The following is a 15,772-nucleotide window of genomic DNA, read 5'->3' as shown; positions in this document are numbered from 1 at the left end:
CTTTCAGCCTGTAAAATGAATTAAAAAGCATTTTAAATTGTTTCAATGCACACGTATCTATATGGCATCCAGTAGCTGTAATTTTTTCGTGGACCTGACAAAGGCTTTTGATACAGTCAACAGAGAGGCACTGTGGGTAGTACTCAAGAAGCTTGGGTGTCCTCAGAAGTTTACCAACCTCATCCAGCTCTTCCACGATGACATGACTGGAGAGATTCTCTCAGACGGTGAACCCTCTGAGAAATTCCTCATATCTAACGGTGTCAAACAGGGATGTGTACTTGCTCCTGTACTCATCAACTTCTTCTTCACACAGGTACAGCATTAAGAGGTTAGTGTAAGGACTGGTCGGCCTGGTCTCAGGATAATATGACTGGTTGGGACATCATGCTACATGTCTGCAGCATGATACCCCAGTGCTAGACATCACTATAAGCTCTCACACTGCAGACATCATAGCGATATGACTGAAAAATTGTTAAAGCTACATTAAAAATCCAAAATCACATCACATCATACTGCTCCATGCCATCTGTGACCTTGACCTTGGTATCTACATTAGCATACATGCCAACCATTACGCTTTTGGCATAATCATTACGCTTTTTTTTCTCACTAAATTATGCCTTACATGTAACTATATTCGGATTATATGTTTTCGGTATATCCCCCTCCAAACAAAATTAATAATTTGTTTTCTCATTTTTATTAACATCCCATTAATCCCACAGACTGTATTCTAAAAAAGACGGCTTCTATGTAACTACGACATAAGAGTATGCTTGTCCAGAGACTTGCATGCACTTTCCTAACAGTATTATGATCTATTTATAGCAGTTACCCTATTTCCAAGAAACATGCTGGTTTCTACTTTTGACTGTGGTTTCTATTTGTAGCAGCTGCATGGCTTAGGAGAGAACAGAATGGTTTTCTAACTTTTGATCTTTGCAAAAAACAGGAGTATTATGACAGAAAGTTGTACCCAGTCTGTGTAAGAGACTTTGACAATGAAAAGGGCAGAGTGCTCTTCTTTTATTACCAGAATTAACAGTAGATTCTGCTGGAGAAAACATTTTTTATTTGCTTGATAATGCTTTGAATAAACATAACTTGGCAGAACTGTATGGGGTTTTCAGCTGATACTGCATCAGTGATGACTGGAATTCATAAAGGAGTTGTATTCTGTATTTTGAAAAATATCTCCGTCACTGTACATATCAGGATGTCTGTCAAATGATGCACCATGCTGCAGGAAAGGCTGCTGATAAATTAGAAGGAGAACTCTTGAAGTATCCAATCGGCACTCTACCTGACAATGTACTTCATGCGGACAGAGTTGATTTTTTTCATCTTATTTCCCAGCAAAAAGCTGAAGAAAGTGGACACTTTCAAATACCTTGGCAGCACAATATCTAGTGATGGTTCCCTGGACAAAGAGATCACTGTGAGGATAAAAAAAAATGGTCAAGCACTCGGACAACTCTGAACCAAGGTCTTGCAGCACAAGGACATACACCTGTCCACAAAGATGAAAGTGTACAGTGCAGTTGTCCTCATGTCTCTCTTGCATGGCTGTGAAACTTGGACTGTACTGAAGGCATATCAGTCAGTTGGAACAATTTCACCAGCACTCCCTGAGATCCATCATGTGGAACAAGTGATTTGTATCATGCTGAAGACACTGTGTTTACACCATGATGTAATTGATGGTGCAGCTATGTGGACTTTGTCTTAAGGAAGAGATCATACACATGTACTTAATAACCAATTAGTAGCTTAGCAACACAGAACTGATGTTGATCATAGGTAATTTATCTTGACAGGTGTTTGATTAGTGCTTATACATGCTGAAGTACTGTTCTAAGCATCAAGTAACCATCGTCTATTGTCCTCATAGTTTTGTTCCTTTGCATTCTTTGTTTTGGGTGTTTGTTGAGGTTAATCTTTGAAACTAAATACCTGCAAATACAAACTTTGACAGGCAGGCAAATCCATATATTTAAGTACCCATGAAAATGTCTTTTTTTTCAAAACCATGAAAATTGAGACCCACAAAATAAAAAATACTTAAGTCATTGTACAAAATCATGAACACTAAAATAGGTCATGGATCATGGTCTGCCAGCACATATTATCATTACAGATCTTGGTCAATAATGTTTACATTTGAGAGCTTGTTACATGAGTAATTTTTGTAATTGTATATGGTATTCATAATGTTCCTGTGATGCTGTAAATGAACCTTCTCACAGAATTGTCTCAAGTCTTTCATTTCAGTTCTTGTGTGTGAGTGTGTGCTTTAATATTGTATGGCACATTAACCCTTTACCTCATATAAGCACTTCTGCATGTCTCTGTTGGATTCTTGTGGAAGTACTGATGGATGCCTCCATCCAGTTTGCATCTGAGCATGTTTGGATGTAAGTAAACCATCTGCATGGAAGTGCGTTTTGATACTTACTGTAAACATCAGCCATTTTAGCCAGCATTCATAGCACCATCTTCAGAGAACTCTGTTAGAAACTTCAGGCATTGAGGTGGATGACAATTACGTCACATCAAATGGTTGTTATTTAAGATACAGTTGTTATTTAATGTAACTGGGTTGGATTCTCCACCCCCCAGAATGGAGGCAGCATATATTTCAGACTGCACTTTCTTGAGTATGGAGGATAAAAACCATGACTATGGCGCCAATAAATAAGATTTAGGCTACACTGATATCAATGCAAGCAACACTGATTTTAGATAATTTATCAAGTTTGAAAGATTTAGTGATGCAGATATAGACAACGAACTGGTAGATTTAGAGGTTGAGGAAGGTCAGCTATGGATGGTCACACAGCTTCACTGACTTGACAGTGATTGAGTTCTCTAAAGTTATTAAAGTATATAAACAATTCTTCAATGAAACATAATTATACAAGTGTGAATATCAAACTATAGATAATAAATATGTACAAAGAAGGTAAAAGCATTTAAAATTCATCTTGAATGTAACATGTAATACTTTGCTAGACATCTGACAGACATGCCTGTTTGTATAGAGTCATTTTGGTAACAGGTGTTCTATTTATAGCACAGTGTTTTCTGTGGCTTGGGCACTTGAATATGGACATTGTACAGTAACAGACACTATGAGGTTAACACCCCAGGGTTAGATTAAGTTAAGGTAGGTAGCGTAAAGCTGATCCCATATCAGGACTCGTCTGAGCCTTGTGTCTGTATTCATATTGCCACCAATCTTTCCTGTAAATTTGTGAAAAAAGTCATTGCCCACAGATGCATTCATCTTTAAATATTATGTTATCAACTTATTTTACTTTAAAATAAAATTGTTTCCTTTTATTATTAGATGTTGATTCGGTTTATTATCATTAATGTGATGAAATGTATTTGTGAAACTTTATGAACACAGAACTGGTGCTGAAGCTCAGCGTTGTAAAATTTTGGCATTTTTTTGCCATTTGGTAGAATAAAATAAAATCATAGAATGTCAGGGCTTCTTGTAACTTTTCTCTACTTGCATGCTGAATTGCATTTACGTAGACTTGACTCCTATTGGAGTTTGAGATTTTAAGCACAAGTTTTAAACTTATGTACAAGTATTTGAGAGTATGTTACCAGGATTACTTGAGAGTATGTAACCATATTTACTTGAGAGTATGTAGCCAGGATTACTTGAGAGTATGTAGCCAGGATTACTTGAAGAGTATGTAGCAAAGAGTACTTGAGAGTATGTAGCCAGGATTAATTGAAGAGTACTTAGTCAGGATTATTTGAGAGCAGTATGTAGTCAGGATTAATTAAGAGTATGTTACCAGGATTACTTGACAGTATGTAATCAGGATTACATGAGAGTATGTAGCAAGGATTACTTGAGAGTTTGTTGCCAGGATTATTTGAAGAGTATGTAGCAAGGATTACTTGAGAGTGTGTAGCAAGGATTAATTGAAGAGTATGTAGTCAGGATTATTTGAGAGCAGTATGTAGTCAGGATTACTTGAGAGTATGTTACCAGGATTATTTAACAGTATTTAGTCAGGATTATTTGAGTCAATTTGCCTTTGATGTTAATACACCTAATTTTATGCCCTTGCCATGTCAGTGGAGGCGAATTGCCTACTTGTATTCATCTTGGCACATCACATAATATCCATCATTGATTTTGTTTCTACTCAAGAACTTTTAAAGGACTTAATGAATTAAAACCAAATTTGGCATGAGACTTCACATTTAAATACCTAAATTATGATTTTCATCATTTTCTGACAGAATTTTTAGTTTTGACTAATGTTTACTTTCAAAATTTACACTTCAATTGCATCCTTTAACTTTGAATTTTACACTTTAATTGTATATTTTTGGTAGAAATGTCCATGTTGATGGACACATTTCTAGTTTTCAGACCAATGATTAATCTTTTTTCCAGCAGCCAAAGATCTGAATGAGGTTCAAGTGATTGAGCTACCAATCATTGACAGCTTGCATCCTCGACCAGAGTACCTACCTCTAGCAATCCCTGATGACATTGGAGACAGACTGATTCGTCTCCATGGTGATCCATCAGTATGGTGGATTGGACAGTTTGTAAAATATTTGACAAGGCCACAGCAGCATCTTCTTGAGGAGATAGAACGGACTAAAAGGAACCTTGGCTTTAAAAATCCAATAGTAGGGTTAGTATTAGAATTGGTGTAAGTTGATAAGGCAAAAGTTTTATCTGAATGAAGCTGTCAGTCTATGGTCACATTGCAAAGTGAAGTGGCAACATTCATTGGTCTGTCTTGTTTTAGTGGCAGCATCTTTATAAATCTGAAAACCTAGGATAGTGACATAGTATGATTTTTAGCTTTCCTTGTCAGTATGAGATGGTCCATTGTATGTCACATGTCATCCATCCAACCACAAATTTGTCATTGATACTCTTTCTAAACAATTTGGAGGATTGCCGTGAAACTCTACACACACATCTGTCTAGGCTCCAGTAAGTCCTGAATGAAAATGGTGCCACTCAAACATTCAGTATGAAAATCTTGAAAATCTTGTTATTGCTACTTTTCTTGAATGAATGGTTATATCAACATGATGTTTTCACAACAAGACTTCTTATGATGTTTAGTTGGCCCTAAATATAAATGGTGCCAATATAATATCCAGTATGGCCACCACAGCAGCCACAGCCACATTGAATTTCGTATCGCTACTCCTTCTGCATAGAAAGGCATATTGATATTGGATTTTCACCAGAAGACTTCTTATAATGTTTGTTGGTCAAAAATGAAAATGGTGCCAATCTGACTTCCAGTTTGGCCAGAACATCAGCAGCCATTTTGAAAATCTTACAATCACTAACAACAACAAAATTACTACTAGAGAGGTTCTGCAGTTGATGTCCTTACTAGCAGGTTCTGTAATTGATGCCCTTACTAGAAGTGTTCTGCAGTGGATGTGTGAACCTTTATCCATTTTTATGGTGAATAATTATAGTCAGTGGCTGGGCAGAAAATTACTGCTTCTTTTGAACTTCAAGACAGTGCTAGTGCACATGTGCAAAGTGAATGGCAGAATGAAGAAAGTAAAGGATGAAGTGGAGTTTCTTACCAGAGGACAATAAATAAAAAACAATGCCATATGCTGGCATAGATGATCTGCCAAAGAAGAAACCAAAAATTTGATGCAAAGTTTCAGAACTCGTGACTGTTACATTAGAAAATGGTTACAACACAACACCAAGACTGGGGATATGTTGAGTAATATTTACAGAAATCATGGGAAAAATAAATTTTATGTCAGAAATCTTCATTTTAAATTTGGACATCAACTCATATGACAAGCAGTCACCATATAACATGGATTTTGAAATAGATTTCTTGTTTAAATATGTTACCCGATCATAATACCTTAGGAAAACTACTACTACCTTGCAAATCCGGCCCTCCCAAATAACACTTTTAGGTAAAAGAAGCTAAAAGTTATCTCCCCACCTAGGTGGCAGTTGTGCAGAATGGTCTTCCCATGGTATAGGGATTGGTAGCCAATACTGTGAATATCAGTTACTGCTTCTGATCGTGCTAAAAAGCATGCTGTCATGACATGAGATATCATAAAGGCCAGAATCAACTTTTCGGAAGATATATCATTACAAGTTGGAGGAGTTTTTCACTTCTCAGAAGGATATACTCCATCTATATTTCCAACATTTCTCACTTCCTATTCCAACAAAGTTCTACCTTTACAATTTTCTAACACTAGTGTCTTCACACATTTAATAATATTTAGGTACTTGCATGGATAGCCTATGCGAATTCACAAAAATTTGGGTTATAATATTTTGTGTGCATGAATTCTCTAGTGCTTATAGAAAACTCTTAATATAAATATAATTCCACTACAACTGGGTACATACAGGTGACTTTTCTACACCAGTACATTCTTAGCATTCAGGCACCAAGCTTCAATGATTTTGCCTGTACAGGCCATCATTGAGCCTCTCTACATGTAGTATTGTAATTATATTATACCTGGATGCATCTTGACCTTATTGTCATCTGCTATCACTAATTTCCAGGTAAAACATTATGCCAAGGTGTGGCTCTGCACAACATTGTGTTCTTAAAGAGAGGTGCAGGGCTACATAGGTTTATAGGTTCTGCTCTATTTGTCTTACCAATTGGACCATGGGCAAAGTGCAGAAATGCACAGCTAAGGACAACAACAAGATAAGTCTACAGGCTGACATGTCCTCAGTGTGGGAATTTTGGATGGATAAGGGATATAAATCAGCTACAATAAGCTGGAAGTCTACATCACTAGAGAGAACCCTGGCAGCAAGGTCACCACCACAGGACTCATCATTATTGGCGATACCTATAGTCTTTACCACCTCAGGGTTTGACTCTATATCTACTTCTGTAGAGTGAGGAAGAGAGCTAAGCAAACAGCCAAAAGTATCATCTCACACAGCAGAAGAATGAATTGGTTATGTGGCTCAGACATCCCATAACCCAACCCATCAAAATGAATCAGATGACATTCTCCCACAAAGATGGCTTACGTCTGTTATGACTGGATTAGGCCATATATAAGGGATTATAAGGGACCAAAACCACAACAAATACATAAGTCCCCAGAAGACAACCTGTATGTCAAGCCCAGTCTGTATAGGCAGTTACTGAAACCAGTCTAACCTGCATACTGCTTCAAGACACTATTTATGATGCCAAGCTTAGTGCCTCAAATTCCAACAGATGTTCACAATTTTCTCTGCCCTTTGCCACTGGAAGTGATTCTTTAATCAGTGATAGCTCTGAAATCTTAGCATCAAACTCAGGGTGGTATGCAGGTTTAATAAATGACAGACCTTTGCACTCTTTGCCAGCTAATTCTCAAGCAGCACAAGAGATTTTAGCCTCACCTCATGCAAGCAAAAACAACTGTGTTTGGTCTCAAGTTCCTTCATCACTTCTAGATTATACATTGTTGTGGGAAGACTCAGCCTTCTGAGTTTTGATTGAAGAAGTTTTCCTCCTTTTTCCTTTGTAGTTCTGCCCTCCTTGTCCTACTCCATCAACTACTTGGACCAGAGCTACAGCATCAGTTGATATTATGATGAAAAAGGAGGAATCCAACCTCAGATTACTTCTGCAGTCTGCAGAGTTACAGACATTTTGAACTGCTGCCTACATCATCAGTTAAAGATCCAAGCATCAGCCAGCTATTTTTTTCACATAAGCGCTTTCCATCAGACTTTCAGCAACAGTTCTACAATTGCCATAAACCATTATTTCATTGGGAAACCCCAGCAGTCGACTGTGAAATCTTAGCTTTCAGGATTACAAAGCCATATTCCATACATATGGATTGGATGACTTTTACTGACACTCAGCAGTTGGTACACAATATCATAGCTGTAAGCTCTATCTTAGAACAGGTGGAACATAGCTTATCTTCTCCCACATGAATTCCACAGGACATGCATGAAGTCTGTCTCCTGAATGGCTACAGTATTGAACAGTGCTGCTTAGCACATGTTAGCCAATGTTGTAACAGTAGCTACAGATTTACATTTGGTGGAATGAGACACATTGCTCTCAATCTCCACCTTCCTTAATAATCACCATAAGGCAAAGCTACATTCACAGCCTTTATCATCTAATGCCCTTTTTATCTGCCAGATTGAAGACGTCTGCCAACAAGCCACAGAAGAGATCAATTTCCCTCCCCCACATTTGCAGTATTGATACAGGGCTATTCTGGGAAATCAGCAAAAGGAAACAAGGGACTCGCCTAGGACAGAAACCTCTGATAAGCTGTACTATCAAATAAAAGATTGTGGGAGCGAGCACTTGCACCAAAATTCCTTTCAAAACCACCTCCATCCCTCAAGAAACAACATCATCTCCACTCCGCACATACCACAGATCCCAGTAGGAGGAAAGCTTCCTTTCTTTGCTGCAGAATGGGACAAGATTTGCCACGAAGATGAGAGGACCTAACAAGTGGTTTCCAAGGGACTGTGCATCACTTTCAACACACCTCCTCCTCTGTCATAAGTCCCATCAGCTACAAATGTCCCATCAGATCCATTCAAAGCCACACCTTGCAGTAAGAAATAAACATCTTTCTCCAGAAAAGGACAGTAGACATCATTCTAATGATCAATTCTCGGGGGTTATATTCCAGACTTTTCTTGGTCCCAAAACCAAATGACACTCTGTGCCCTGTCATTGACCTAACTGCCCTCAATCAATTCATTCATGTTCTTGATTCTCGATGCAAACACCATGGCACATTTGAATGCTGTCCAAAAGGGAGACTATGCAATTATTGTGGATTTAAAAGATGCTTATCTTCATGTCCTTGTTCACAAGTTTCCAGAAAGTTCCTGTGATTTGCCTACAAGGTTTCCAGAAAGCTCCTGTGATTTGCCTACAATGACATCATAATTATACCAATTCAGAGCTCTCCCATTTGGAATAACATCAGCCCCTGGTTCTTCACTCATCTGATGAACTGAGTAATGACTCAAGTCCAGACAGTGGCAACGTCAAGTTACCTGGATAACATCCTGCATAAACATCAGGGGAGTTATATGTTAGAACATGACATGATAAGCCTTGTTACACTGCTTACCAATCTGGGCTTTCTTGTCAGCCAGGACAAGTCTGACCTAGGACCATCTCAACATACAGATATAAAGTTCAGCACATGGGTAAACATTGTACGTCTCTCTCAGGAATGGGCATTGAAATCAGACCACGTAGGAATTCCACACCAACTATTAGGTTTGCTCAATGTGTCAGCAGACCTCATCATCCTAGGTCACCTGTATATTCTCCCAGTACAGGTGATTTTTGTTTTATCTCAGTGGAGGCCAAAAGTTTTCCCACTGGACCAACCTCTTATCATCTGCACAAATATGAGGTACCATCTGCAGAATGGGAGCAACCTAACTTGGCTCACAGTGGGTATACTTCTGCAAGTACAGCCACCAGAAATCACAGTCTGTACGGATGCAAGTACAGAAGGCTGGGGGCACACCTATAACCATCATGTCAGGAAGTCTATGGATCTAGGAACAGCATCTACATATAATTATACTAGAGGTGAAAGCCATTTTGAAAGCTTTTCACTGGTGGCAGGAATGTTTAATTGGAAAGGGAGTCCTCATTCTATCCGACAACTCTACATTGGTGACTCATCTCAAACAGCAAAGTGAAGCCAAGTCCCCAGACCTTTGCATCATGGTATAGGACTTTCTAAAGTGGTGTCAACAACAAATCCATGCCCAAGTTTGTCATATTCTGGGACGACCAAACATACTTTGTCCAGGGACAATCAACTAATACAGACAGAACGGTCTCCCCATCTCTTCATTTTCATTCAGATATGGGACCAACCATTGGTGGACCTGTTTGCGACAAGGTGGAATCCCAACCTTTGTCTCACCAGTCCTGAATCCTAAAGCCTGGGAGGTCGATGCACTGTCCTTAGATTGGAATGGCCTGGATGCATACGCCTACCCTCCCAGACCTCCGATTCCAGAGTGATAAGGAAGCAAGAGAATTAGAGTGTTGCCTCATCCTCATTGCACCACTCAGATGGTAGAAGCCATGGAATGAGCTCATCAATCTCACAACAGAAATTCCCCAGAAAATCTTGAGTTTCCCCCATCTGCTTCGACAACCATAATGACATCTGTTTCATTTCAGCCCATAGTTACTGAACCTGCATGCCGGGATCATATTAAACAGGCCCTCAAAAATAAACAGTTCTCACAACCAGTCATGGAGAGAATGACTCAAGCAAGAAGGCTCTCCTTTCTGAAAGCATACAAAGGTAAATGGCCAATTTTCACACAGTCATATACAAAAGAACATACCACACCTCACAGGTATCTGTACCTCAAATAGATAATTATCTCCTCTGGCTCTTCAAGAGAGAAAGTTAGCAGAGTACAATAAAAATTCATTGCTCCATAAGGATATCGGACAAAACAAAGATTTGATTATACATGGCCAAAAACATTGGCTCTGTACCTAAAGTGAAACATATCATCAGTACTGACCTGGTTGAACAAGATGCTATTTGAACCACTTTCAAGGGTATAATTGACTCACCTTTCATAAAAGTCCATTTCAGCTTACAAGGTTAGGCAGTTGCCACAAACAGTATTTGACTGGACCTGTTCTCTAACTGACATTATTCAGGCCATAGGATGGAGATCAGAATCCACGTTCTCCAGCTTATAAGAGATCTTTCATCCCAAAGGGCTCAACTTGATCAGGTGGGACCTATATCTATGGCACAACAGGTCCCTTTCCAGGTCACTCGACAGCTTCATAAAATGTGACCTCACAACATCTGCTGGATTTACAAATGGGGTGGGGGGGCGAATTTTTATGTATTTGAAGCTGCTTCCTGATAGATGGAGCCTTATCTAGTCAGGTTATGTAGAAGTTGTCTCACATACTTTAGGGGACCAGAGATGGCATCTCCATGGTAAGAGATGTATCTCCCTCCACCTATCTCTTACTGTTCTCCTAAGGTATTAGGGTTTGGTAATGTATTTAAAGAACAAAGCAATTTTTTCTAGTAAAATATGTTTCTTCAAGAATACTTACCCAATCATTATACACATACATTCTCTCAGCCTCACCACAGTTACATCCACATAGAGAACATGCCTTAGTAACTGAGATATTCACAGAATTTGCTATCAATCCCTATTGTAAGAGGAGATCTGTCTGCCCAACCACCACCTAGGTGGGCAGATAACTTTTAGCTTCTTTTAGCTAAAAGTGTTTCTGGGAGGGCTGGAGTTGCAAGGTAGTAGTATTTCTCAGAAAGTATTATGATTGGGTAAGTATTCTTGAAGAAACATATTTTACTAGGAAAACTAGTATCCATAAGATACATTACCTGTGAAGTGTGGAAAATTCTACAAAACAAACATAAAGAACAGTTTCCCAAGTTCTTCAAGCTAGTTAAGCTAGTTATTCAAACGCCCCTTAAGATGACTGGCTGCAAGGGAGTTATCAACACAGACTGCTATTCATACACATATAAAGAATGCCGTAAGCTCAAAAACAGTCAACAGATTAGTGCTTATGCAACTAAAGGGGGATTCTTAAGAAATCTGATAAAACTTACAGGAAAAAATCAGCTACCGGTACCTTACTGAGACGATCTTGTTACTATAGGCATATCAGGGTTTTAACTGAACAACTTGTTATATCTTGTTGGTCTGAAAAGAAATGGGGCTCAGACCTGCCAATCCTCATGATTTTGGCATTATTTTCATGACTCTCAATAGCAACTCAAGAATTCACACCACATGCAAAAAAATCATGTATTCCTGAATTCTCAGTTGGCATAAATCACGAATAAAATAAATTGTATCCCATTAAGTGCTAGTGAAACTAGCAGCAGTGGTCACTGATACTCATAACGGTCCTACGTTGCTAGTCGGGATGATGGTGGAACTATGTCCGGTTGTTAGAGTTTGCCCTGTACCAAGCATTGTAAAGTATATAATTATATTGAGAAAAGAAGTTTTACAAATAGTCGCAAACAAAACTGATTTTCTTAAATGGCACATGTACATACTCACAGCAACTGTAATTTGTTTAAACAAATTCCAAACGAAGACAGCTTTTTCAAGTATAGGAATTTTTGAGATATTGAAAGATTAGCATGTATCGTAATTTACTTGAATTCATATTTTTCCGTGCTTGAGCCGGCACCACTAATCATTAATCGTTCAACATTTCATCTTATGGATTAATACCATTTCATAATTAAGCTTCACAACAGTTAAATTGTTTTCACCTCCATGGAAAAAGATATGTATTCCATAAAAAGTGAAACACAGATTGGAGTACACCAAAAATTGGACTTGCATTCAGCCATCAGACATTGATGTACATTGATTACAGTAGTATGCCGCAAATTTTAGAATTGGGAATGTGCACAGAGGCTCATCATTGCTTACAATTTACCTGTCACACATGTACAGTTTAATAATATTATTATATAGTATGTGTATGACATAAATTGTAAGCAAAGATACGAACCCCTGGGGGCATGTGGCAGAACAATGTTAAAAAGCACACAGCTTGCAAAAAGAACATAGATAATGGAAAAAAGAAGAGAAGCCAGCAGATATCAGCTATTGAATACTTGAAGGCACCTACTCAAGTCCTGCAAAATACCAGTGCTGAAGCATTGTTTGTGAGTTTTCTTGGTGAACTTAACCTGCCTTTCTCAGTTGGAGATAAGCATCAGCAACAGTGAAAGATTATCTCCTATTTATTGTAAGGAAAAATAAGACAAACTTTAGTGCCTCCTTAGATGCTGAAAATCCACAACAATTTTAGCCAACAAGATTAAACAGCAGGCAAGAAGCCTGAACTGTTTTGAAAACAAATTTACCATTGCCTAATTGAGGAAGTTCAAGTCTGCCACAGCATCATATCATGACAAATAGCATGACATTTGTGTATGTCAGTAAATTAGGTTGCAAAAAATAATTTGTACATGTAAAGAGTGTAAATTATGTGTTTTATTTTTAATTTGGGATTTTTATATATTGCTGCACTGACCATCAAAGGGGGTGGAGCTAGTGTCATGGTATAATTTTTCACCAATTGTGTTCAAAATTCACTAATTTGTATCCCTCATTTTACTAACTGAGTCTGGAGGGTTGGACACTCTGGGTACCTCTAAGAAAACCAGTATGGACACCACAATAGTCATTTTATAAATCTTTAAAAAAAAAAATTCCCTCCGTGAATGGTCATATCAGCAAGGGGTTTTTACTGAAAGACTTCTTGTGATGTCAAGCTGGTTGTATATGAAAATGGTGCTGATCTGACTTGTGTAGCTGCCAGGTTGTAAATCTTGTCACTACTAGATGGATGGTCATATCGATATTGTGCTTTTACCAAAAGACTTCATAAAATGGTCTAGTTGGTCATAATTGAAAATGGTTATGATCTGCTATCCAGAAAGGCCAGCATATCAGCCATCCTGAAAATCTTGTTGTTATTACTCCTCAAAAACAAAAACTCTTTCAACGTGGGTTTTCCTTCAGAGAATTTCTTGCAATGTCATGTTGGTCCTAAATGAAAATGGTGCAAATTTGACATCCTGTATGTCCACTACAGTAACAAATATGAAAATCTTGTCATTGCTGAAAAATATGAGGCGGTTTAAACACTCAGCAGTTAAAAGGAAGAAATAGTCTTATCATAAATTCCTGAAAATTCTTTTGGGTCAGTTCATCAGTAGTCCATTTGAGGGACTTTTGTGTAATCTTCCTTATGAAGAAGTATGAACATAACGTTAATCTGCTTTTCCATGACATTTATTTCATTTGAACACTTGTTTAATGTCTTCAACTCCAGTTACACTGTCCAAAATAGACATAAAATGTCAAAATTTGATTTTAAATGATTTGCAAATGTATACAACTGTCATATCATATATTAGTTACTACTTGGAAAAATGACAACTATCATATATTATTAGATAATACTGCGGAAAATAACAGCTATCATATTAAATAATACTGTACCAGGAAAAATGACAACAAATACAGCTGTCATATAATGATAAATAACACAGGGAAAAATGATGACAAACTCAGTTACAATTCATTACATTATATTTGGGCTTTATGAGTGTAATGATTAAAATATCATATTATACTCAGTTTATTCAAAGTAAATATTCTTAATGTTGATTAAATATGAGATAATATGTACCAGTATCAAAATTCGGATATGTAAACTGAAATACATGATTGTGAAATAGATCCATTATCAGATAGTTTTTAACATGGGCAGTTTAAAGCTAATCAAGGTAAACATGCTTCATATTAATTTATCAGAACAAGAGATGCAGATATGCTCTGTCATAGCTGCCAGCCCTCACGAATTTGTCGTGAATTTCATGACTTTTTCAGCAATTCATGGATTCATGTCGCAAGCCAAAAATTCACGAATTCTCCAATTATCAATTATTTTAAATCTTTAATAAAATAACTGATTCCCCGTTAAGCGCTAGTCGTGATATTGGCAGTTGCCGAAACGGTCCAGTACCACTGGTTGCGATATTAGTAGAACTACAGCCGATTGGTACAGTTGGCCTGGTAGCAAGCATTTTAGCCTATTTTAATTAATATGTATAAGAGTAGTTTTACAAATCCTTTTGAGAGAAACTGGGGCCTAACCGTAATTTTGCTCCACACATGCGTCACCAACACCGAATTGAGTTACCATTCAGCATCGCATGTAAGATCTTGAAAATCTCTTCACGACCAAGGGAAAGAAAATGTATTGCTCAAAAAGTGAAGTTTAATTTGGAATATATCAAAAGTTGGCTGTGCATTCTGCCATTAAACATTGATATACATCATGCTTTTAGTATTGGGCATGGTGGCAGAGACGATGTGAGGAAGCACATCGGTTGCAAAAAACACATAGAACTTGGGGAAAATTAAGAATTCGCAGATTTCAGCTCTGAATATTTTAAGCCATCAGCGGAAGACCTTTAAGCTACTAATGCTGAAGCATTATTTGTGAGTTTTCTTGTTGAACACAATCTACCTTTATCAGCTGGAGACCATGCTAAACATTTGTTCTGACAAATGTTCCCAGACTCGAAGATTGCTTCCAAATTTTCCTGTGGAAGAGCCAAAAGTGTTGCAGTTCCTGTGCATTCCTCACAGCAACAGTGACAGTGAAAGAGTATTTTCTCTAGTGAGGAAAAATAAGACAGACTTTAGGGCCTCCTTAGCTGGAGAAAATTTGTTGGAAATTTTAGTCCCCAAGATCAACCAGCAGGCAAGAAGTCTGAACTGTTTAGAAAACAAATTTACGATCAAGCAGTTGAGGAAGTTCAAGTCTGCCACAGTATCATGTTTTGATAAATAACCACAAGAACAAGTGATGTTTATGAATACCATAATAAATAGAAATGCAGATATATTTTTGCATATATGTAGTGTTTTAGTTTTATATTGTGAACTTGTTATAGTGTAGTATTAATCGTCAGAGTGGATGGAGTTATGGTCTTGGTATTTTTCACTAATTTCATGTCCAAATTCACTAATTTTTATCCCTATTTTCACTAATTGTGAGCCTGGAAGATTGGCAGCTATGCTTAGTATTAATTCATGAGAATAATCAATGTAAATATACTGAATATTAATTGGTCAAACTAATCAGTGCAAATATATTGAATATTAATTGGTCAAACTGATCAA

At 37.6% G+C, this 15,772-nt stretch overlaps 1 protein-coding gene across 4 annotated transcripts in view; it reads left to right on the top strand.

Annotated features, from left to right (window-relative positions):
- Positions 1-15,772, top strand: part of LOC149804363 (alpha-(1,6)-fucosyltransferase-like) — a 156,829-nt gene that overhangs the window by 117,526 nt on the left and 23,531 nt on the right. For 3 of the 4 annotated variants that reach the window (XM_089939425.1, XM_089939435.1, XM_089939443.1), the window contains one exon: positions 4,433-4,679. In XM_089939425.1, coding sequence (XP_089795551.1) covers positions 4,433-4,679 — 247 coding nt within the window. The remainder of the gene's footprint in view (positions 1-4,432; positions 4,680-15,772) is intronic. The other variant, XM_089939453.1, reaches the window with a different exon arrangement.

This window comes from Sinohyriopsis cumingii, chromosome 2 (genome assembly GCF_028554795.1).
Source record: "Sinohyriopsis cumingii isolate HCF-2022 chromosome 2, ASM2855479v2, whole genome shotgun sequence".
NCBI lineage: Eukaryota > Metazoa > Mollusca > Bivalvia > Unionida > Unionidae > Sinohyriopsis > Sinohyriopsis cumingii.
The sequence above is the reverse complement of the archived record's forward strand: the minus strand, read 5'-3'. Positions and strand labels throughout refer to the sequence as shown.